This window comes from Electrophorus electricus, chromosome 23, assembly GCF_041902795.1.
Source record: "Electrophorus electricus isolate QZ-2024a chromosome 23, ASM4190279v1, whole genome shotgun sequence".
Classification (NCBI taxonomy): domain Eukaryota; kingdom Metazoa; phylum Chordata; class Actinopteri; order Gymnotiformes; family Gymnotidae; genus Electrophorus; species Electrophorus electricus.
This window is the reverse complement of record NC_137519.1, coordinates 12,097,159-12,121,193: the sequence shown is the minus strand read 5'-3', so window position 1 is coordinate 12,121,193 and position 24,035 is coordinate 12,097,159. Positions and strand designations below refer to the sequence as shown.

General features: G+C 43.3%; 1 protein-coding gene across 1 annotated transcript; it reads left to right on the top strand.

Annotated features, from left to right (window-relative positions):
* On the top strand, positions 1 to 22,229 carry rhpn2 (rhophilin, Rho GTPase binding protein 2). The gene is made up of 15 exons (XM_027008986.3): positions 1 to 218; positions 3,933 to 4,048; positions 8,906 to 9,034; positions 11,624 to 11,699; positions 12,215 to 12,292; positions 12,518 to 12,642; positions 13,108 to 13,274; positions 14,701 to 14,888; positions 15,084 to 15,240; positions 15,880 to 15,999; positions 16,176 to 16,370; positions 17,100 to 17,176; positions 18,281 to 18,427; positions 19,319 to 19,477; positions 19,710 to 22,229. Exons 1-15 carry the CDS (start codon positions 150 to 152, stop codon positions 19,962 to 19,964), a joined length of 2,058 nt encoding a protein of 685 aa, XP_026864787.2. The 5' UTR covers positions 1 to 149; the 3' UTR covers positions 19,965 to 22,229.
* The last annotated feature ends 1,806 nt before the right edge of the window (positions 22,230 to 24,035 follow it).

Sequence of the window (24,035 nt, the reverse complement as noted above, 5' to 3'; positions counted from 1 at the left end):
TAAAGACTGTCAGAGTTCAAGAGAGAAGAGCAGAGTCGTGCTAGCGAGTCCGTTCACATTAAACACGCACCTGTTCAGCGACAGGGGCATCATCAAACCTTGTTTTCTGACTTTCATCGAAGCGGAGTGCTGAGACCGAGATTTTAGAAATGACAGACGCAATAATTCCCAACGGATGCAAGAGCAACGGCGTTGTTGAAAATGACTACTTCAGAAAGGTAAGACATGGAGAAAGTTTCGATGGTCTTATGAAGGCTTTGTTTCTAATAAACAAGCTTAATCGACTCAGGTGTTTACGGGTTTTTTTTTTTTATACCACCTTGTCTTTCAGTGCGCCTTATGTAGTTGATCTGTTTAGTATTGCAAACATTGTGCGGTATTTTCAAAGTTGCGTGACGTTATGTAAATGCAGCCTCCTGAAATGCATAACTGTTCTTAAGCTTGCAGTTGAGTCTTAAAGAACACATCCCTACTTCTGCCCACTGCCGAGCCCTACGTACAGTTTGTTTCATGTAGCCAATCTTAGGTGGAAATGCTTGATTTCGTTGGTAGAGGACATCTGGCGGGCATGTGGTGAACTTCTAAGGGGCTTCTGCCAGCCAGACTGCTTCTCCGCGCTCGAAAGCATCTTCGTGAAACGGCGTTTTGTAGGGCGTTCTCTGATCTTTTTTGTCTTGTTCTTGCCTGTTTGCTAAGTTGTTATTTAATCTAACGTCCAGAAGATCTAAAATTCAATAATAGGGACCAAGTGAAGTTACTGTTAAAGTAACTTTTATAATTTGGCTCTTGTCTGTTATTTAATAACCTCATGGCTGTGGCTCAAAGGTTTAGAGAGAGCGTACGCTCATGAGATGCAAACATCCTGAGTTATGGCTTATGAATTCCATGGAGGGATTTATGCTCCTACACATTCTTCTTAACCTGATTCACTTTTTTCACGAGAGGGTGCCCACACTGATATCTGTGTGTGTTTGTTTTCTATCAGACAATAAACAACATAGAGATAAAGTGTTTAACAAATGATCTTTTTGTTCACTACATCTTGGATGTTCTAGAAAACACCTGAGAAGAATTATTAAGCAGCCATTAATTAAATAACCGTGTTAACATGGCACTTATCTCAGTGTGTGTATGTATATGAGGCCTGCACTAATTTAAGAGCATAATTATTGGGCCTGTTGGCGGAGTTCTGCCGTAGCTGGTCTGACCTGAGTTGTGTAACCTGCGTGGGCACATATTTGCATTTTTTTTTAGTGTATTCCGGTGCTGAAAAGAGCCTTTGTCTCTAGGAAACTATGACTCTGCTTGTGAATGCTGTCTGCCTTGTTGTATTATCCAGTGCTTTCTGGCTTTATTAAATTGAATGGTGGCCAGAGTGAATTTAATTAAAAAAGCATATTTGAAATTTCTGCCTTTTGGTTGAGAATATTGTTATTTCCTATACATGGGATTTGTCTTGGGCCTTTGACATCATCCTCAGACAGAAATGCCTCAGTATTATGCCAAGCAGCTCAGTTAGAGGATCATGCAGTGCCTGGATGTAACTTTGGGCCATTATATAGCAAAGAATGAGTGGTGGTCTTGGGCCAGTAGGTAGAGGAATAGATTAGAAAAGAAACAGTGTTCAATAGGAAAAGTCCATGAGCTCAGGGTTTGGGCCAGGTGCATAACCTGGAGGTGTGTTCATTTTTTTCGGTTGGAAGTTGATGTGTTGGAATGGTTTAAGGAAAATGGATCTCTGGGCAGCTCTGGGTTTTTGAGTGATGGAGTAATGATGTAGTTTTGGGCTAGTAGGTAGTGCAACATGGAGTGATCTCTTTGGGGCTGGAGGAATATGGCCTGTGGACTGATCACTTTGGGCCAGTAGAGATAAATAATAAAGTTAAGGTGTAGTGGATGTGTGTGGGTTTAAAAAAAAAAAAAATTTTGGCAGATAATGTGGAGTGGGTGGATAGGTTTGGGCTAGTAGATGAAGAATGAGGTGCATGGTTTTGGAGTAACAAACAGTCTGGTTTGGTGTGATGGTTTTAGACTGATAGATGTTGTGGAATGAGCGGATCATTTTTTTAAATGTAGCATGTCCTGGGAGCTATTGCATAGGGAGGGGGTAGTTTTGGTACAGCAGAGAATGGGATGATGAGTGAGGCGTGGTTTGAAGATGGCAAATGTTGCAGATTGGTTTTGAACCACTGCCAGCGAGCTGCATCCGTGCCCAGACAGACAGAGTTGCAAATTCGGCATGTTCCTCTCGTCTTTCTTCCGTTGACGTCGCATCTGGCCAAAGGCAGAGTGCAGCCAAACCACATGCGCTAATGCAGTACAGATGCTGGGACTTCTGCTAAGGCTGGGAAAAGTTGTACAGTTGTAAAATGGCCTTTGCTACCTCTCAGTGTGGCAGTCAGAACAGTAAACTCGAATGATGATCAGAATGAGAAAGTGAGCTTCATCTGTGGTCAAGGACCCATCTGCATAGCCAGTGTTGCAGAGTAACATACAAAAACGAGGTATGGAGGCAGACTATTACTTTTGTGTTACCATATCGACTCATAAAGGGTCTTTGCGCTGCATATAGTGCACATAAGACCTGCTTGTCATTTGTTATAGTAGGTTTTAACCTGTGTGTGTGTGTGTGTGTGTGTGTGTGGTAGTGTGGATGTGTTGGGGTGAGCACTACAGCTAAACCATTGTGTAGACCCTGTTAGTCTCTTGACACAGATTCATTGGACTGATAATTGATTTTGTAGAATGGCTCATTCACTCTAGGCTGCGCCTTTTGTTGTGGTGTTTTTTTTTTTTTTTTTGGAGAGACACAGCGATAGCAAATTATTTTTTATAACACTCTCAACAGCCTTGCTTTTTTTTAAAGTGGAGGAAGAAATGAACAAAGCAAACTGGTCTCTAAAGTATATTTTAACATTCAGTACATTGCTGTCAAGTTCCTGATCGATATTGCTGTTATTTCTCAGAGAGCTCTGCGATGCTTTGAATGAGTTGGTTTTGGGAAGGGTCGTATTTATTAAATGCATGCTAGGTTTTGGTGTACCTTAGCACAGTAATAGAAGAGATGGGTATTATGGTTTCAAATCTACATTGATTTTCATGCATCTTCTTGTAAGTTCTCCAAATGTTCAGAGCCAAATGTCTGTTTTACACTGGAAGCTGGAAATAAATTAGTAGTAGAGCTTCAGGCATTCTTCACCTGATGTGCTTTTTGTGGATGGAGCACTGTCCATGTCAGGTGTGCAACCTTTGCAGATTACACAGGTGACTTTTATTAGCAGAAAGATGCTTTGAAATTTGAGTTCTAAAGCTTTGATAGTTGTATGTATATGCATATTTTCACAAGACAGTGCAGAATTCTGTTTCGGAGCACTATCATCTGACCGCTTTCCCCGGTGCCCAGATTTAGCTTTTTCGCCATGTTTGCACAAAAATGTTTGCTTAGATAAGTGCTTGGAGTGCTTTCTTAGAAAGATTCCATCATGTCTTCAGCAGCAGTAATAAAAGCTATACTCCACTCATTGTGGATTATTCAGATCTCTTAATCACGTGTGTCTGAAAGGAGGGCACGCTTTCATTAGGATGGGGCCCTCTCTCTGCTTCACCAACGCATGACACTGCAGGGACACACCTAGTTGGCATAGTGTTCTTACTGAGTCACAGATTGTTCTCGATTGTGTGTGTCAGTGCAAGAGAGACATTGGAAGGGACATTATGTTTTGAGAGAAGAAACTGTACACCAGTGTGTAGTTGGTTTTGCGGTTTTGCACAGTATTAGATTATTTGTAGCTGTTAATGATGGTGATATTTGATACCCCCTGGTTTATATCACTATTTACATTCAACTGGTTTGTCAGTGAAACATTTAAGTGTCCCACGTTTGAATGCAGATTTTTACAGTCTCTCTCTTTCTTTCTCTTTCTCTTTCTCAGGGTTGTAACCCCTTGGCTGAGACTGGCCGCAGTAAGCTCCAAAATCAGAGGGCATCCCTAAACCAGCAAATCATCAAAGAGATGAGAATGAGAGCTGGGGCAGAGAATCTCCTCAAGTACGTGCACACTCGCGTGGGCACCCATGCGCGCGCACATGCCCTTGGCTCACACTTTCCTGTACACTAAAAGCGCACATGCACACCCACAGCTATGCTTCAATGAGCTCATAAAACTCACTCTCTTGAACAGATATCGACGACGGAGTTCTCCCTCTGCTTGCTTATATTAAAGTGTGTGTGTGTAGAGAAATGGGTGTTGGCTAAACCCCTCCCTCCTCTAGAGGAATTTGCCTTATGTGTTTACATTGAGCAGTTTCGGTCCTGTCTGTTGCCTAGCCTTACGACATGATTATCTAATGTAAGATCTGGACATATACACATGCATGCTGTACATAGATAAGATTCTTCAGGTAATCTCGTGTTTCAATCAAAATTATTGGCATGTGTGGAATGTGACAGATTTGTAGCAGTGTGCCTTTCTTTTGATTGGTGATGCTGTAGGGAGAGAATGCTGTCCGTGAGCGAGTGGATACTCGCGCGTGTATAGTTCCCGTTTAATAGCTCATACCGGTTATGACTTACCTGTGACTGTGGTTGAGTTGTGTTTATTGTAGTTTGTGTGAGCTGGACCTAGCAGCTTAACTCTTAGAATCTGGAATGCTGGTTCAAGCAGTGACCACAGTAGGCCATGCATTAGAGGAAAAAGATTGTTTTGAATTTTGCACAACAAAACTACCAACCAAGCAATCAAAAAGACATTGTTCTAAACATGCTAAGGGAGGGCCAACTACTTTGACATTATTTCACTAAACAGTGTGTTTTTCCATTGGTTCCCATAAATGGACAAGCTTCACTTCTTTATGGCCTCCCAACCATCTTGTTGCTAATTTACTTTTTGCTAGTGATAAAACCCCACAGGACAGTGGGTGAGAGATTTGTCTTGTGCCTGCACCCAGTTGGATAGGTGCAGCATGGTAGATAAGCAACAGTGTTGGAGGTTTGCTTGAAAGTTCTCTCTCAGCTATTCAGCCTATTTGTTTAATCAGTAGATTAGTTTAAGTCTATGGTTCAGCTTTGCAATCTCCTCATGTCTGCCGTGCCACTGTTTCCACTGCTGCTCAGAAGTCGGCAGTTCTGGAAATCACTCTTCCACCGGTCTGGGATCAGCATTTGCTTTGTGTCATTTTAGCCAAGGCTTTCTGCAGTGGCAGAACTGCTTTTAGGTCTGTGATCACATTCGCTGATGCTATTGGGTTTCACTAGTGGTCTGGAAGCCCTACAGAACCAAATAACTGCAGCAGTCGGAGCCATAAAGGTAGTCTCCTGTTGGAAATGTTTGTGTGTTCCTCTTACTGAGCCTCTCATTGGTTTACCATTGCAAGAGCCACATGCTCTAACTTTGGACTTATCTGTTACTATAGCAATGCTTAGTATGTGCAGTCTCCACGGCAATGACGGACACGCCTGCTGCGCTGGTCTTTATAGTGAAGAATGTGATTGGCTCTTCTGACGTCATTGTGGCTTCTAATCTGACAGATTCTTTCCTCTCTCCTCTCCACTCCTCCGCTCCTCTCCTCTGTATGGTAGCTTGGGGAAATGTGTAAGATAATGAGTGCACTGCTTGTGGAAGTCCTGCCTTCCGAAGTACAGCTTGGCCTTTATGTGCGGTCGGCCACCACAGTGCAACTTAAGGTAGCAGTGGAACGAAGAGAGAGACCGTTTAAAACCTGTTAAACCATCTCCGCTCTGAGCAATTAGACGTCAGTGAATGTGTGTGGGAGTGTGTATGCGCATTTTAAATTCCAAAGCTTTGTACCCACACTGGTGATGTAACCTTTTCCTAGCATTACTTTGTTCAAATAGTCCAGAGAGTGCATACACGCACACCCTTAATATCCAAGCCAGCATATTTCTTCTTCTTCAGATCAGGACTGGGAGACTGGGACAGAGCCAGAACTGGGAGATCTGTACTGGCCAGGGCCCCGTGCTGCTCTTTCATGATAATGCAGGGTGCAGTGTGTTCCAGGGGCTCTTATCTAGAGGTAAACTATGTTGATTTGACCTAGCATTACTGTCACATCCCGAGTACCTTTCACTTCACTGTCCTAACTATGGCCTAGTTTCTAGTTCTGTACCCTTTGTAGCATTTCAGTACAGGCCTTGTTGGGGTTTATGGAATAAGTGTTTGCAAGGGTGAATGATGGCAAATTAAACTAAAGTTGGAGGAAGGAGAAAACTACATGGTGCTCTAACCGCGAAGTTCCCATGAGAACATTGTTGCCTTGGAGATGGGCTCCTGACTAGCTCCTGGGATTCCCCTTGGAGGCTGTATTGTCAAGGACACACTGTTCTAACAGTGTGTAATGAGTGTCGCGTATACACATCAAAGGAAGGTTCCTGGGATGGTGCTGCAGTTCAGCTGTTACCCTTTTGACACAACAGGTCTGCAGATGAAACTTGTTACAGGTTGTAAAGATCTAAGCCACAGGGGACCTTTAAAGCATACAGGCAAACACAAACCCACAAGGCATGGGATGGTCAATACAAAGTTCATAATGAGAGGTCTTGAGTTGAAGGCTATTACGTGTGTGTGGGGGGGGGGACTGCCTCACTGATGACTGGAGACCTGAAAAGTGAATGGAGAAAAAAGCTTTTGGAAAAGCAAAACGGCTTCGGTTAACCTTACATAAGTATGGGCTGGGTGTGTTTTGGAGGAAACCTCTCATGAATGCGCATGTCTGCCTTACTGAACAGGTGCTGCCAACTCCTCCTCAGACAAACCATACAAAAGACTAACCCTAATGTACAATTAACCAAGGGGGTTTGCAAAAACACACTCGACGTATACTGCAGTACATCCATGTCCACATTAATGCATACATGGAAATATACACACCCCAAAAGATGATCTGGCTCTTTTGGCCTGGTTGGAGTGAAAATATTCCACTTCATGTGTTTGCGTACAAAACAAAAGGTTTTGTGGTGACTTTTCAAATCTGACATCAGGTCAATAATTGTCTGAATCATCCTTAATCTCTCTTTCCTGCTCCTGCTTTCTCTGTGCGTGGCTTTAGTCAGATGACATCAGTATGTTGACATTCTTCTTGCGTCTTTGTATCGGCTCGCGAGCCAAACTGGTTCGGCCGAACTGCTTTTCCGCTCTCTGCTTCATCAACACTATTATTGTCAGTAACGACCGAGATTAACATACGTGTGATATGCGTCTTACTTTACCATGTGACCTCAGTCCTTGCTGCCCTCCTGTTTTCATTATATGATCTTCTAGCTACAGTCATTGGTGCTTGTGTCACAACACCACCCCGGCCACGATCCCTCGCTACAGCACCCCGTCAGGATGCATCGTGTCGGAGCGGAAAATCAACCAAACCGCTTAAAGCGCAAGCCACAGTCAAATATGCTTTTTTGTCCTCGAGGTGCGGACAGGTTCTCAGTGATGAGAAAGGCCTTATCTGAAATAAACAGACCGTATAAAACTCCACCCAAAGGTGGGGGCGGGGGTGAGGGAGAGGGAGGGTGCTGGTGAATGCCTTTATTGTCGTGTTTGCATAGAAATGCTGGGGTAACCACCAAGATAAAAAGCATGACTCGCTGGCCTTTTCTGTCCACTGCAGCGCTTCTGGCTGCGGACATGTGCATTTCCGAGTCCACAGTACTGATCTGATATGTAGTGCACCTCCTCCTGGCTCGCTTTTCAGCCTGTTTTTCGCCATCAGTCCAACAATACTCCAATCCCCTTTTTTTCTTGTCTGTTCCTGATGCTATCCTCCCGCACTGTGATCTTGCCGTGAGGTTTGCCTTTGGGAGTTCTCTCACACACTCCTCCTGGCTCTGATATAGAATGGGACCGCTCATCGGCCCTGAGAGGCCCTGAGGATCTTGGAGTGTCAGCAGTCCAGCCAGAACTAATGGGGACCGGGGAGGTTTCACTGAGTTGGCTCATGATGTCGTCATGAGTACTGAGCTAATCTATATGTGAAAATGGTGGTCAGTTTTCCAGAAAAGTCTGGAACTAAGGCTCAGGCTGGTGCACCTCTGTGCATTTTTGAGATGCTTGTTTAAAATTGCATTATGGCATTGTTACTTAGAATAGAGATATTGGCCAGTTCAAGTTACTGGAAGTGAGAAATGTGTCTATATATCAGATGCTTGGACACTTACAGAGAAGGTAAAGGAATTTTCTTTACAAACATTGCTTTCAAACTAAGCTTCATGGTATGCTTTGAATTTAAGCCAGACATTTTTTGAACAGATACAGTTTTCCTAAGCAGAAATGTCTGTTGGGGTCTGAGGAATGACCAAACGCACGTGTGTGTGCGTGTAAGAGTGGGAGAGTGTGTGAAAAATGGCTGGACTACTCCTCTTCTGAAGAACCTGCTCAACAGTTGACTGACAGACTCACACAAGCAAGTTTGTCTTTTCTCTCAGATGGTCAGAGGTTAAAAATGGATGGTTGTGATCACCACACGTGAGAGAGTAACAAAATTGCAAATCAGCAGCTGTTACATTTTTTATTTATTTAGTTTTATTTAATTACATATTTTTGGTGTGTGTGTGTATACACTTTTTTTTTTTTTTTTTTTTTTTTTTTGGACTGGGTGTGTGTATGTGTACATGCGCAACTTGTGTATATACAGGTTGTGTTTAAGACGGACGGCACAGAGGAGCCCGTTTAAACAGATCTTCATTTGATTGCGTCTGTGATTTGTGTTTCTCATGCATTGTAGATCAGGATTTGGTTAGCCAATCTGATTAGCCATCAGCAACACTTGGGTTGTTGCATGAGAAATCAAATTAGGAATCTGCTGTTTTACTAATTTTTTTTTTTTTTAATGCCAATGTAATGCATTCCTGACATTAAAAAAGCTCTCCCTCACTGTCCTCTGTGTTCCTCAGGGCCACATCGAATAACAAAGTGCGTGACATGGTTGTGCTGGAGTTGAGTTATGTGAACTCAAACCTGCAGCTTCTTATGGAACAGCTGGAGGGTCTTAACAGCTCAGTGGAGGTTTACCAGAATTTAAAGTAAGTAGACATGTACATGTACATGTGTACACACACACACACGCACGCACATTCTCTCGTCAATCTGCTGAAGATAGTTTTGCAGAATTGTGAGTCAACAGTAGCAAGACCCGTGATTGAACTCCATCCCCTTTCCTTCTCTCAGTGCTGTGCACTTGAAAATGCCACATAGGCTTATTAAGCAGAAAACCCACATGCCTCCACACACAAATGCACTCGCGCGCACCGAGTGAGACACGACATAGTGCCGCTCTGTCTTGCAAGCTCGATGGACCAGCTCGGGACCTGCCAGGTGGGTCTGCGCCAGCATGCTGGGCTGACAGATGAGCACTCCTCCTGTGTGGCCCAGGGCCAGAGAGGCGGCCGGAGAGGGACGTGGCAGGAAGCCATCGTACCTTCCGGCTGCTGTCTTGCTGTCTTGCTGGCTTTCACCGGCTTTCCTTATCAGCTTAAGAATGTGTTAGCTGCCATTAATATAATTAATTTATTGTTCTGATAAGGCATGCAGGTCAATGACAGATGTAAACACACACAGAGCTCATACACTACAGAACAGCTGCACAGGGCCATTCCAATTAGTAGATGCCTTTGTCACCCAGATGTAGCCACAGTTTAAATGCATCTTGGTCAGATTTAGCCCATTGTTCTATAGATGGGGTCTGCTGACCTTCAAAAAATTCTCATTAACTTCTTACCTCATAAAGTTCATGGCTGGGAGTGGGAGTGGGTGTGTGTGTCTGGTGTTCTGCAAAGGAGTCAGCTTTTATTACTTGACTAAATGCAGGAGGAGGGAGGAGAGATTTAATTTGAATAGTTGCTTAAACATGCAGGGGAGGGTGGGGGTTGCACGCATGTTCATGTGCATGAGCTCTCTGCTTTCCCTGACTCCGCTGTTGACACCCTGTAACCCGTACATGCATGTCTTTTGCTTTGAGAGATTGCTGCATGGGTCAAATTTAAAAAAAACAATAGTTTACTCAGAGAGGAGAGAGTGGCAAGCAATCTCCCATAATGACAGAAATAAAAAATAATTATTAGTCAGACAGCAGTGAGCTCAGAGCCGCGTGTGTGTGTGTGTGCGTGTGTGCGTGCGTGCGTGCGTGTGTGTCCTCTTCTCTGCTTTCCCTGACTCAGTGGTTAAGGTACTTGTAATCGTAAGGTTGCCAGTTCAAGCCCCACCACCATCAAGTTGCCACTGTTGGGTCCCTGTGCAAGGCCCTTAACCCTCAATTGCTCCAGTTGTATTGAGTCATAGTGGATAAAAGCGTCAGCGAAATGCCTTAAAATGTAAATGTAAAATGTGTGTGAGTGCATGTGCGAGTGTATGGGATGCTTTGTTTCCTCTAAAAGCATGTGTGTCCTTGAGATTCGCTGGCATGCTTCCTTGTGTTAGAGCCAGCCTCCTTCCTCTGTCCCAGATCTTGGGCATTTGTGGGCATTCCTTCGTTCAGCACACACCCCTGGATTGGGCGTTGGGTGGGTGTAGGTGTGAGCGGACACCTCTGTTAACAGGGGATGTTGCCACACTGTTTAGTTGAGCCTGCACAGGACGAGTGGAATAATGGTTTTACTACGTACATGGTTGAGGCCTCTGGCCTCGGGTGCGCGTGTGTGTGCGTCTGTGTGAGTGTGCATGTGCATGCATATCCTTTATAGATTAGAGAGTACAGACCTAATCACTTCTTTACCCCAGCACTGATATTACCAGGAAATTATTCAAACTTGCGATAATTTTAAAACTGTTTGCTAAATTTGTAAGGGTTAAAAAAATAAAGCGCAAGTACATTTTTTGTGAGATTGGGAAGGTGGGTGTGTACGCACGACCGAACAGGTACATACACACCCACCCGAGCAGATCAGCATTTCTGTTAATATGTCAAACATTCTTCATTTTTCAAACATTGTTTTGTGAAGTGAAACCTGTACTAAATCTCGGCTGTGTAAAGATCTTCATTAAATAATGGTGCGGAACTGATTACTCTCTCTAATTAAAGATAAACTTAACACTACAGTGCTTTTGGGAAATGGGGAAATGTTTGTTGCTGTCTGTGCTTATTTTTGAGGGCCTGTGTAATGAATACCCCGTATTAAAATGTAACAAGTATTCTAGTGAGAAACTGTGCACCATAACTTTAGTACTGCAACATATGGATAAAAAAAAAAATCATATTGTGGTCATGTTGCCAAATATTGTGGATGGCCTATGTCTTATGGAATACTAAAAAACACCTTGAACACTCAATTGTATCTATAAAGTATGTAGAATAGTACAACAAAAACCTGTCTTAAATAGTGGCGATTTTGTGTACTGTACATTTTTGTTAAATGATTATAGCAGAGGTCAGTCTTGCTTTAATGTATTGCAGCCTGTGTGAAGCCAGCACCTGGGGCCAGTGCTGTTTACCCTGTGTGGTTTCAGCATGTGTAAACGGAAAGAAAGTCCAAGTTTGAATATCTAAGCCCAGAGTTTAACTGTTTCATGACACCTACGGCGGAAGCTGTCCTATGTTCCGGTCAGGGGTGACTCCAAAGCCTGCTTGGCCGTCGTTTCTCCGCTTTCAAAAGTCTGGTCTCTTGTCTTTTGTGCAGAGGCACGGTCAGCATCCCCCTCATCCCGCTGGGTCTGAAGGAGACTAAAGAAGTCGACTTCTCCGTTCCTTTCAAGGTTTGTTTGGGGGCAGGGTTTCAACATGAAATTTCCTTTTTTTCCCCTCCCTTTTATTTTTTTCAAACGCTCAAATTCTTCAAAGTTTCTCAGTGTTTGTTCGTGTCATGGGGTGTAAACATGAATTCAGCCTTTCTAAATATTTCAGATTCTTTGTTGTTTTTTCCTTATTGATTTCCTTTTTTGAACACTTTGAACGCTGTGCCCTTCAAGGTCATGACTTGCAGAAGCGTTTTCATCTATAGACTGCCTGTCCAGATTTTTGTAACACCTTGTCTGTATCTGTCTGTCTATCTGTCTTCCTCTGGGCAAAAAAACAACCCAGGAAATGCCACACTTAGTTTTATGTCTATCAAAGTTTCTTCCTGAGTACTAGAGCTTGTTCACCGCTGCAGACATTTCCAAGGGTTCACTGGTGTCATAATCAGCAGGCCTACATTGTGTGGGTAGGGGTGTGTGGGTGTATGAGTGAGTATGTGTAATGTTCTAAAATGAAGCCTGTTGTGTTTTGGCAGGACTTTATACTTGAGCATTATAGTGAGGATGGTGCTAACTTTCAGGATGAGATCGATGACCTCATGGACCTCAGACAGGTATCAACACCTGTTCTTGCTCTTAAAGTGACGGTAACACTTATGACCTTCATAATACATATTACATTGCCTTCTGCTGTTAGCAGGTAAGGTGTTATGTGCATGAACATGGACTGTTTGATGTTACACACTTATCGTGTGTGTGTGTGTGTGTGTGTGTGTGTGTGTGTGTGTGTGTGTGTGTGTGTGTGTGTGTGTGTGTGTGTGTGTGTGTGTGTGAGACAGGCGTGCCGCACCCCAAGCCGTAACGAGGCAGGCGTACAACTGCTGTCCAGCTATGTGGCCCATCTCTCCCTGGTAGAGAGCCGATTCTTCACACCCAACCGTCAGATGGGAATTTTCTTTACATGGTGTGTGTCATAACAGTAGTGCAACCATGTTTACTTTATGGTATCAAAAGTTTCTTGGTGGCTGCATGAGTATGGGATAGGGAATGGTGACCTCAAGCTTTCAGAAAACAGTGGCGTATTTCCACCGTACTGACTGTTCCTGCCATTATGTAAACTTTACACAGACCATTATGTCATTTTAACGTATCGACCCAGTCCTGTTGGTGTACTTTTGTACAGGGTTGGGCTGCTTCCTTTTTAAAAATAACTGCATGTGTTAACCGTAAATAAGCCTCAGGCAAATGAACCAGAGAGGTCAGAGAAACCTTTCTCCTTTCTCTGAACTCCTTTATGTCTTTCCTGGAGCATAGACACCTAAAACACAGGGGCAACCCTGCTAGTTCTTTAAACTGCGACAGCTCGGCTGTTTGAGGCCCTGAGGCAGTTTCATGTGTGCTAACCTTTCTGCCACTCTGTCTTGCACAGGTACGACTCCTTCACAGGCGTGCCAGTGTGTCAACAGAACCTCTCGCTGGAGAAGGCCAGCCTCCTCTTCAACACAGCTGCTCTCTACACCCAGATTGGCACACGCAGTGACAGGCAGACTTTCTCTGGCCTCGAGGAAGCCATCGCAGCCTTCCAGAAATCCGCCGGTCAGTCCATACAGGCTTTAAACAGAGGTGTTGTCATATGCATGATTTCCTGTATCTGTTGTCCATTTGTTCTCATGTCTGCTGGTATGAACTGTTGTATAGGCATTGAGTGCCAGTATAGACGATTCCTGTCAGTGTTGGCATAATCACACTTGCTGCTCTTGACAACAGAGTTCATAAAGGTCTGCATGTGGCTTATAAGCAGTTTGTGATTTGCCTCAGGGCCACTTAAAGTAAAGTGTTCCTTAGATGTCTTACGGTCTACGTTTGAATGCGTTCATTTGACTTGGCTGCTTGAACCGTGATCTGACCCAGGTGACAGTCATCCTCTCCCACAGAGTTCAGAGATTGTTACCAAGGAAAGGAAACATAAACTTTAGAACTGCTGAGTGTCTGTGTGTTAGTGAGGAGAGAGAGAGAGTGTGTGTGTGTGTGTGTGTGTGTGTGTGTGTGTGTGTGTGTGTGTGTGTGTGTGTGTGTGTGTGTGTGTGTGTGTGTGTAAGTAAAATAAGATGGAGAGAGCGAGAGGCACAGAGGGAATGAAAAAAAGAGTTGAAGAGACATGGAGCAAAAAGAGAGTGAGAGCTGAGCGTCTCGCAGAGCCCCAGAGACAAACTTTGAGCAGCTGGAGGCGGCAACGGCACTGTTCTCCTGTCCGTTTCATTCTTGGTAAAACATTAACCAAAAGAGGGATTATGCTGCTTTGCCTCCAGCGCTATCAGAACGAACCGGAAGAGTCCTCCTTCAGTAATTCACACTCAAACCCGTGAAACTAATAACGGCTCTTTGACGGTATTAGGCGGATGGGCCGTATGTGGCTGCCCTCCTGCTTGCTGCCTTGACACTTGAAGAGGGAACCGTGACAGACAAATGGCAGACAGGCTGTCTGGGTGTGCAGCATGGCCAACTATCGCTAAGCTTATCTCTCTCGTTCTGAACGCTGCTGTTGAAAGAAACCTAAACCTGTTTTAGGCATGCAGAAGAGAAACAGATGTTTCTTTTCTAGGAGTTGACCTTAAAAGGTCAAGCTGCCTGAGACAATATGTCAGTGTTACTGACTGCAGGCGAGCACACACCTTGACATCAGATAATGGAGAAAAGTCATTTTTGGTGGTGGCGGTCAGTGTTTTGCTGGTTTAAGACGAATGACTTTGAGGTCATTTATGTAAGTTATGTAAGTTACACGCTTGCCATAATGTTTGCCTTTATGCATGAATGAGAAATGAGGAAAATGTCAACTTCAGGTGAAATAAACTGAGGAATCACTCATGTGGGAGTATTTGGGGTTTGTTTACATGAGTCACCGCAAGGTTTTGTTTTCTTAACAGTGCAGTAGACTTCTCTAATAATCTTGCATACAGTCATACATTAACACTAAGTGCTCTCTCTCTCTCTCTTTGTGTGTGTGTGTGAGTTTCACCCATAGGTGTTCTCCATCAGCTGAAGGAGACGTTCACACACACCCCGAGTTATGACATGAGCCCAGCCATGCTGAGCATGCTGATAAAGATGATGCTGGCGCAGGCCCAGGAGTGCCTGTTCGAGAAGATCGCGCTGTCTGGCATCCGCAACGAGTTCTTCATGCTGCTCCGAATGGCACAGGAAGCTGCAAAGGTACTGCCGCATTACTTCCTCCTAACCTCTAGGTGGTGCTGTGGGACACTTCAGACCGTAGTGAAGTTTTTATTTTCTCAGGCATTCATGTAATGACCACTTTATTGAGACTCAATGCAACGTGCCATTTCTTGCTCGCGTTGTTCTGTGTGCGCAGGTAACATGTTCTTATGCCGCTGTTGCTTCCTGTCATAGGTGGGAGAAGTGTATGATCAGGTCTATCAGTCAATGATCCAGACGCCCATTAAGGACAATGTGCCCTTCTTCTGGTCCACAATGGCACAAGTGAAGACCTACCACTACTGCTCTCTGGCACACTACTTCGTCTCCACCGCACTATTGGACCATCAGCGTAAGTTGATTAAGCAAACCTGGCCTTTACATCCCAGCTACAAGCCTTGTTGACCACTGCTGATTGGCTGAAAGCCAAGGGCGAGCTTTAGAAGATGGTATATCATTTTCGTGTTCAACTCTCTTGCTTTAACTCGAGAGACCAGTGACGCAGATTTGAACAGAGTCGCCTTATATTCTAATGACGCCTGGTTGGTGTGTGGAACTATTATTTAATCTTCCTTGTGCTGAGGGAAGGACGTAAAGTGAGTGCAGAAAACAAAGAGCCAAAGGAGATGGACAAAGTGAGGCGAGACACAGAGCAGACAGGGTTATGCAACACTTTTATTGCTGTGCAAACACGCCGGTTTTTGGCATGGGGCTACAATCCCACCCCCCGTGCCAGGAACGGCAGTCTCGCAGAGGTTCCTGCCACCACACTCGACTGATAAAGCTCAGGCTCCCACAGATGCCTGTAGTGACGTGGCTTCAACGTTGGCCAGACCGCCAGTGTCAGGACTCTGTGCATGGGCTTCTCATAGTGTTATCAGGAGCAGCTGGAAATGCTCCACTTCTGAGGCTTTTTGTTTTCATCTGTAAAATCACATCGTGTGTGTGTGTGTGTGTGTGTGTGTGTGTGTGTGTGTGTGTTTACGTACAGTAAAGCCTAGTGATGATGAAGATAAGCAGGAGAAGGCTCTGTCTCAGCTGTACGACACCATGCCAGACGGACGCTCACCTCTAGACATCCTGCGTGATAAAGAAGAGAGGCGACGTATAGGTGAGATGAAGCAGTGAAGGCTTCCTCCATGCTTCTGCTCAAAACGGGAGTCTTCGCTGTGAGCACAGGACCTTCAAAAATGCCAACATAAGCACGGGATGAGGGTTTTCTCCTAAACTTACACACCTTTCATTTCCCCTGCCTTGTTGGCCCCACCTTTCCCCGGCCCCTGGCAGGTAAGGCACACCTGAGGCGTGCCATAATGAACCAGGAGGAGGCGCTGCGCATCCAGGGCCTGTGTCGTCACCTCCGTAACATCGACATTCTCAAGGACATCCTGCAGGCCAGCCTCAAGCGCTCGCTGGCAAAGTTCGAGCACAACACCACTGAAGGCGAATTCACCGATTACATGGAGGCTCCGGACATTATCTGTGAGTCGGCCCAAAGAGAAAGCCGGGCCAACAACGGCCCGGTCCAGATTCATCCAATATAACGCACACATTTTCAGGAATGCAGCTGTTACTGTTGCATAGCAGTCCAGAAATGGCTAAGTGCTTCCTGTTTGTAATCAGTGAAGTTTCAGAGTAGAGAGCACCATCAGTGGAATCTATGAAGGAATTTCCAATGGTGCTTTGAGACTGAATGCGATTTTTATCTCCTCTGCACTGAAAATAAATTAAGATTACCAGAATCAAGATTACCAGCAGATTAGTTTCAGCAGATCACAATTCACAATTGAGGCAACGATCCTTCGATGTCTAATGCAGTAGATCTTTGTTTCTAAGTGTTAATTATTACAGTGTTAATTATCTCAGATCATATCTTAAGCATGTTCGGTATGATGAGGACTTCCTTCACCTCTGACATAGCACAATTACAGTCTGAACAAAGAAACTGTCACAGAAAGCAAGGTTACGATAGTAGCAGTGATGAATGATCATTACTAAATGTTGAATAGCAAATGTGTATGTGTTATAACTACAAAGAAAACCCTGAAATCTACTCAAAATAAGGTATATTGTAAAAAAAACCTAAAACTCATTGCATTTTTACAATAAGAGCACACAATGTACAATCCAGGTCCTGAAAAAAATGATGATATCAGTTTTATTTACAGTGCAAACAGAAAATGACCCTATGCATTTTCCTCCCGTCGTCAGCTAAAACTGAGCACAGAGCAGAACCAGAACTCCCTGCCGCCACTAAGGTGAAAGTCAAAGACTTCTTCCACCGACTGGTATGTGGGCTGCTGATTTTTTTCCCCTAACTGTTTCCCAGTCATTCGCGGGCTCTGTTCACAGCACACCAATGCTCTTTTTAAGGCTTTGTGTCATTGAAAATCACATAAGGCTCACTTTACGTACGTGTTCAGCTTGTGTGCTGTGATGAATAGACCCCTACAAAGGTTTTTCCACCGTTCATACAAACTCATATTACAGCCTGTGCCAGGGTGTATTGCACCTCGGAAAGACCAAAAATGCAGCCAATGTCCATCACAAAGCGCTTCTGAGTTGGGCTGAGTTTGTTCGTACGGTGGGTAAAAGCCAGAAACTGCTTTGGCAGTACTAACATGAGTATTGGTGGTGAAATATGTTCTCCACATTAGAAGTGCATTCAGAATTCCCTGGAACCGTCTCATCTACTACAACTGAGGAATGCACAAATGTAGCTTCAGTTTAAAATTATGCTCCTGAGTTATTGTTGTATCTGACAGTTCCTGGTACTGTGTGCATGTGTGCGTGCTTGTGTGTGCGTGAGTGACTCAGGCTCTGTACCTAGGAAACAAACAGGTTGTCCTGTTGCTGTTTTCTGATTGTGGGTGGTGGTTGTGGTTTTTTGAAACCCATTTTTTGGCCTGACAGGTAGACTAAGCCAATCTAGATTCACTTTAATTGCAACTCTGCATCTCCTATATATTCAAGTTTTGTTCTGGAATTCCAGAAGTTGAGGTGAATCTAGTCATTTGGACCAGTTGGGTCACATGGTTAAGGCCAGGTGTGGACTCTGGTGCTGTTTTTGGTCGTCTTCACTGTCCTCATCTACCTCCATATTATTATGTTTGTAAAAATGTGGTTTTCAGAGTTCCCTTCAAGCTTCCTTTTATTTTAAGTGTGTGTGTGTGTGTGAAGCTGTTTAAAAACTGTATTTCTGTGAAGCAGACTACATCTTGTTAAGCCTTTTTCAATAGTCAGCCTGCAGTAGCTAAAAAATAAGAAACCCCATTTGCCAGCTGATGGCGTGGTGTTTCACGATTGGTAACTCATCCTCTTCAAGACTGCCTTGGGAGCAGGTTGCCATGGAGTGTTGCTGTGGTGACATTAGTGCCTCTTATGCGGTGCAGGGCCCGTTGTCTGTGTTCTCAGCGAAGCAGAGATGGACGGCGCCGCGCACCGTCCGGCTGAAGATGGAAGACCGAGACCTGGGCTTCACCCTGAAGGGTGACGCACCTGTCCAGATCCAGTCACTGGATCCGCTTTGTTATGCAGCTGTAAGTGTATGCATACATACATGTGCATGCATGTGTGCGTGCGTGTGCACACACACCCCCAAACACTTTACACAGTTAATCTTTATATGTTTTTTAAGAGTTCTAAGCTGACAAATGCATATTCCATTGGCTTTGTTTTTTAATTTGGGCTTTATTTAATTAATGGGCTTTAAACCTCTTTCTGAAGTAGGCTCCTTCTCTTTCTCTTTTTGCTTCTCTCACTGCTCACTAATAGCTCTATAACTGTGGGCAGGTTTAATGAGAGAGGGCAGACAGATTAGTGAGAGTGCATGATTTCTCACATGGACCTGGTCCTTCTTTTGTAATTATAACTTACCACTACCATAGTGTTTTTTTTTTTTTGTTGTTTTTTTTTTTTTTTTCCCTCTCTCTTTCTCTCTCTCTCGTGGGAACCAAGCAGTGCATGATCCTTTGTCTCACCTAGAGAGAGAGAGAAATGCGCGCACACACACACACACACACACACACCTGTTTATGGCTTGAGTTTTCTTTAAGCTGTCTAGAGCAGCTGCCTATTTGGTCAGAAATGGCCATGAGTGTGCGCCCGCGTGTATGTGCACTTGTTGGAATACATCAGTCCATCCTTACAGAGTGCAATTGAGCTTTGTACCAGAGCCCTACATTTCATGGTGGCTGCATGGGTGTTTGTGTGTGTGTGGTGTGTGTTTTTTAATGTATCTGTGAGTGTGGGTTTATAATGGGTGTGGGGGGGGTGTGTGTCTGGGATGCCTGTTCCCCTGATAAGCTCTTTGTAAACATTTGTAAAGTGGTACAAAGCATTTCTCTCACAGGACATATTTTACTGCACCTTCATGTAACCATTTCTCCTTCTCTCTTTGAATCTTTTTGCTGTTATCACCACATCCCCAGATGGAGGGCTTGAAAGAGGGAGATTACCTGGTTGCTGTGGGCGACACAGACTGCAAATGTATGGGCGTTAGTGATGTCATAAAACTGCTGAAGGATGTGGACGAGGAAGGCGTCGACATTAAAGTCGTTAGCATGATGGACAGCAGCAGCCAGCCAATGGTAACTCTTCTCTTTCAACACCTAAACCCCTCCAGAGCCACGTAGGCTTAGAGGGCTCAGTCACAGCCTGTGCTAATGGAGGACCTTATCCTCTTTCACATCCTTGGGAATACTCTTCTACATGTAGAAGTGTTTCAGTGTGCTTCTTTGTTTCCACAAATCCACTATTTGTCCTTATTCGCAAAACACTGGAACACTGACATGTCCGATCCTCTCTGTCTCCCAAAACCAGCCAACGAAAAGTGCCACATACTCGGGAGGCCTGCCCAAGACCTACTCCATGATCTGTCTAGCCTTTGATGACGACAAGAACCCAAAGGCACGCAAGGTGGCCAAGAAGCCGTCGCTCCTCAGCTGGGGCCTGAAAAACAAGCATAAGAGCGCCAGCACCCAGAGCCTCCCAACAGGAGACTACAGCGCAGCCATGTCCCTGCACAAACAGTCCTCCCCCCTCCCTAGCGCCTTCAATGACAGTGGCCTCTACTGAGTGTGCCCGGCGCAAGCAGACACACACACACAACAAAGCTGTCTGCGGCTTAGCATTCTACCCTGCAGAGAGGGAGAAAACAGGTTATAAAATGCTAAAGAGAAAACAAAAAGGCTTTTTGCACGGGATCTTTAAGGTGAGACTTGAGTAATGTCAGAAGCCTACGACATGGTGTTTCTTTGGCTATATTTGCCAATAAGAATTTTATAAGCCTGTGGGTCTTTGGCATAAACAAAACCAGTATTCCCCCTTAGTTGATGGTTAACAGAAGCTTTTTGAAAAATGTGTACCCATATGGGTGCTAAGAACTCTGTAGAATACATTTTGTAGACTTTTTGAACAGATTGGAACATGGTCTGAACGTGGATAGTATTCCCAGTAGCTTTAAGTAAAAGTGAAGGATGCTGTTTTTACTGGTCACATGATGAGTGGTGCTGATGCTGGAAATCTGTTATTTCTGCATTTTGTTGTATTTTTATACCGAAAAGTTGAAAACAATGACCAGTAGGATCCTCAGTTAAGTGTGTGACGTTTGTTTGGGTTACTACGTGTCGGCCAGAAACAACTGGACTCCAGTGCCCTGGGGCGTTGGAGACGGCGCTATTGACACACCCTTCTGTGTTGCACAAAACTCTTTCTGGAATTCATTTTCTGGAATCTCTGTTTTGGAATTTTCCCTCAGCTTCTTTTAGGGTGTGTAAGATGTAAATAGAATCACACAGCAGATTTCCAGAAAAATGAATCTTTCTACACTTGTCAGCCGCCTATAGTCATCAGGCGTCAGCATTTTCTCTCGGCGCGATGTTGCCAAATGTACCACTTTTAATCCTAATGTTCCTGTAAGAAAGAAAAGGTTACTGAATTCCATCTCATGTCAGATCCTTTGACACTGCTGGGGGTCTTTTAACCCTAGGTTCATTGTTATTACGCACTTCTGATGGTCTTTAGTAACAACAATAAACTCACGGTTATACATTATACATGCTGGGTGTATAATGTATATTAGGCTTCCTGAAATGAAAGTTGGGGCGTTCTAAAGCATAGAAATCCATCATACGACTGTTGTTCTGGAATCTTCTGGCAGTATAATGTGAAATGTGATCGTAAGAGTCAGGATTGCAACATGAAAAAGACATAACGTTTGCTGTAGTGTGAATTGTGAAGCACAGTCCCCAGAGCCCTTTTGCTTTAAAGGTCATGTATTTATTGTTGTAGAATTTTGACTGTTCCTCAAGACTCTGGTTGTGCTTGGGTTAAATATATGACCAAACTCTCGTATGAAGGATTACACCCTCGTTCAGAATAGACAGATAATTCTTGTTTTTCACTTTTCCTCTTTTAAAAAAAAAATGTATTTGCTAATGCTTCTTGAAGTGTTAGGTGCATCTCACTGTCTACAAAGTAGATTCTTATACACATTTGATAATCAAATATTTTCAATGCACAAATAAAAAGATCTATATAAATAAAGTAATGTATTCATATAAAGATTTTAATATTTAGGTAGAGTGAAACTGGCAAGGTGTGTATGTTAATGTGTAAGGTGTATAATATGTTAGAGTAGATTTTGATGCTACAAGTGAGTTGGTTACATCCATCGTGTTTCCTTAGTTCAAACTGAATTCTTAAGTGCTTTTTTTTTAAAAAAACAAAACACATTTGTGTGCAACTAAGTATTTGAATTTGCAACTTCAGTGTAGTGTTCTGTGCCCCCCCTCCCCCAAGTCTTTGTCATTTTTTAAATATGTATTATTTTCTAGTTCTTATAAATGTTGTGTTAGAAACATCGTTCTGCCAAGTACCTTCACTAGGCCAGCAATGTAGAATCGTCTATGCAAATATATTAAGTTTTAATTTTAAAAAGGAAAATTATTCTTAAATAGTGATGAGATTGTGTAGGTTGATTTTATTGCTCCTATTTTGAATATTATAATAGCATACTATTTTTAAAAAGCGCATATTTACATTTAGATTTTTAGGGTTAAGTATTAACATACTCTTGAAGTAAAGTACTGCAGTCAAGGGCAACTTCCACGTGGTTACTCTGCCCAGGGGCTTTAGCACAAGGGGTCTGTCTGTAAGCGGGTCACGTTCCTCTGTGGCTCCACCCCCTCCATGGGCTCTACCTTTTGCTCACTTCTGTCACTATACTGTTTATGCGCAGTTGAATTGTGGCCGTTTTGGTGATGTTTTATTTGATCATGTTTTGTTACTTCATATTGTATTCATGTAAACCTGAAGCTAAATAAACTATTGGGGTAAAATTTGTGTTTTGAATCACTCATTTTCTCAAGTGCCTCATCCTGCCTCTGTATACTTGCTAATAAATGATGTCCATGGTTTTAGCTGGACCTCAATAATCATCCATTCATTCACTGTAAATTCACTGATGCAAAATCAGTGTATGCATTTTTGTGAAGGGCTATTTCAGCTGAACAAAATCCTGCAAAAATGGTTAACAGTGGAAACATGGCATACGGAAAGCAGATCTATTTTGCTGTATCTTTAAATAGATGGTAGTGGTGCTCTATGGTCTGCAGTGACTATTGTCCTTATGAATGTCCCTCAAGAACTACCCCTTGTTTTGCAAAGGACACATGTAAGAAAATACCTGTTACATGTGTACGGCACGTAGAATAATGAACCTTGTGACGCTCGCAGACGCCGGTCCCTCCGAGGCCATTTGTTTCCACGCGACGTCTGGTGTGCTGAATTAGGTTCAGCTCTTCCATGAGAATCGTATTCACTCAGATGGGGATGGCTGACTGTTTCTTCATCTTCCTCAAGGTGGGAGGGCTGATGAAATACAAGCCCTTCTTCAAAATCGAAAGTGGGTAGAGTATTTCTAAAAAGTAACCTAAGAAATCAGTAGATGTAATGGTCATTATTTCCCTAAACAAATAAACATTTAATAAGAGTTCAAAAACTTGCACCAAAAAAAACTTGTTTAATACGAACCACAGACATGTGTGTGTATAACATGCAGCTTGTATAATACCCAGCTTGTATAATGTTGGTCTATGATGACAGCATGCCTCCCTGTGAAGGATTATGTTTGTTACATGTCCATTTTTCTCTGATTAATCTTGTTAGTCTACAGGAAAAGTGATTATGCTGGACATTAGTTGTGGAGAGATGGCACATAAGCAGGTTAACTAACTAACTAAATAAACCATCTACAACTCAGTGACATATGTAACTAGATTCTTTTGTTAACAAACCCAGGAATAAAAGTAGTGATGGTATAGACAGACATTCTGTAAATGCATGTGGCCTGATCAGCACATTTGGGTTATCAGTCCTCCTCCCCAAATTTCTCAGTGGTACCTTGAAATGTAGCATTGCAAAAGTGGGCTGGGTCACAAATCTTGAAAAACAGTCTATAGAGTGATTACCTGAGCAGAGGACTTGGAACTCAAACTCTGATTCATTACAGTAAGATTCATTTGTTTTCCTGGATGATTGCCCAATAGCCCAACCTTACAATGGAAACAAGAGAGAAATTAAACAACATTCCCCTCTCTTTCAGTTGAGCAACAGTAATTTGCTCCTATATGCTGTAAAGGACAGACTAGGGGATGCTGAATGTCGTGTGGTTGAGTAATGGATTTTAAATTATCCACAGGCAGGGGGGTTTTGAACTGTGGGCTGGCTATTAAAGAGATAGTTTCTTTATGCCAACAGTGATGTCAGAGTGGTTTAACTTGTGTGTGCATTAGAAAGTAGCATTTATGTACGAGAAACAGGGAGGGATAGAGAGCAAAACGGTACAAAATATGAGAGAAAAAGTAAGACAGAAAATGAGAGAGATGGAGAGAAACTATATTTGTCTCAAGCAGCTATATTTTGTCATGTGTAAATGGAGAATGCATATAGAGAATGTGACTGAAAATAGAATGCTTTGTTAGGAAGTGGCTTGCAAGCGGACAGACAAGAGTATTAAAAAAGTGTGTTAAACCCAAACTGGATGCACTATTTACTAACCCTGAAGGCCTTGGGGTTTCTAGACATGATATGTTTGAAACAGAATCTAACATATAAACAAATAAATAAAGTTGTTTGCATGTTTTC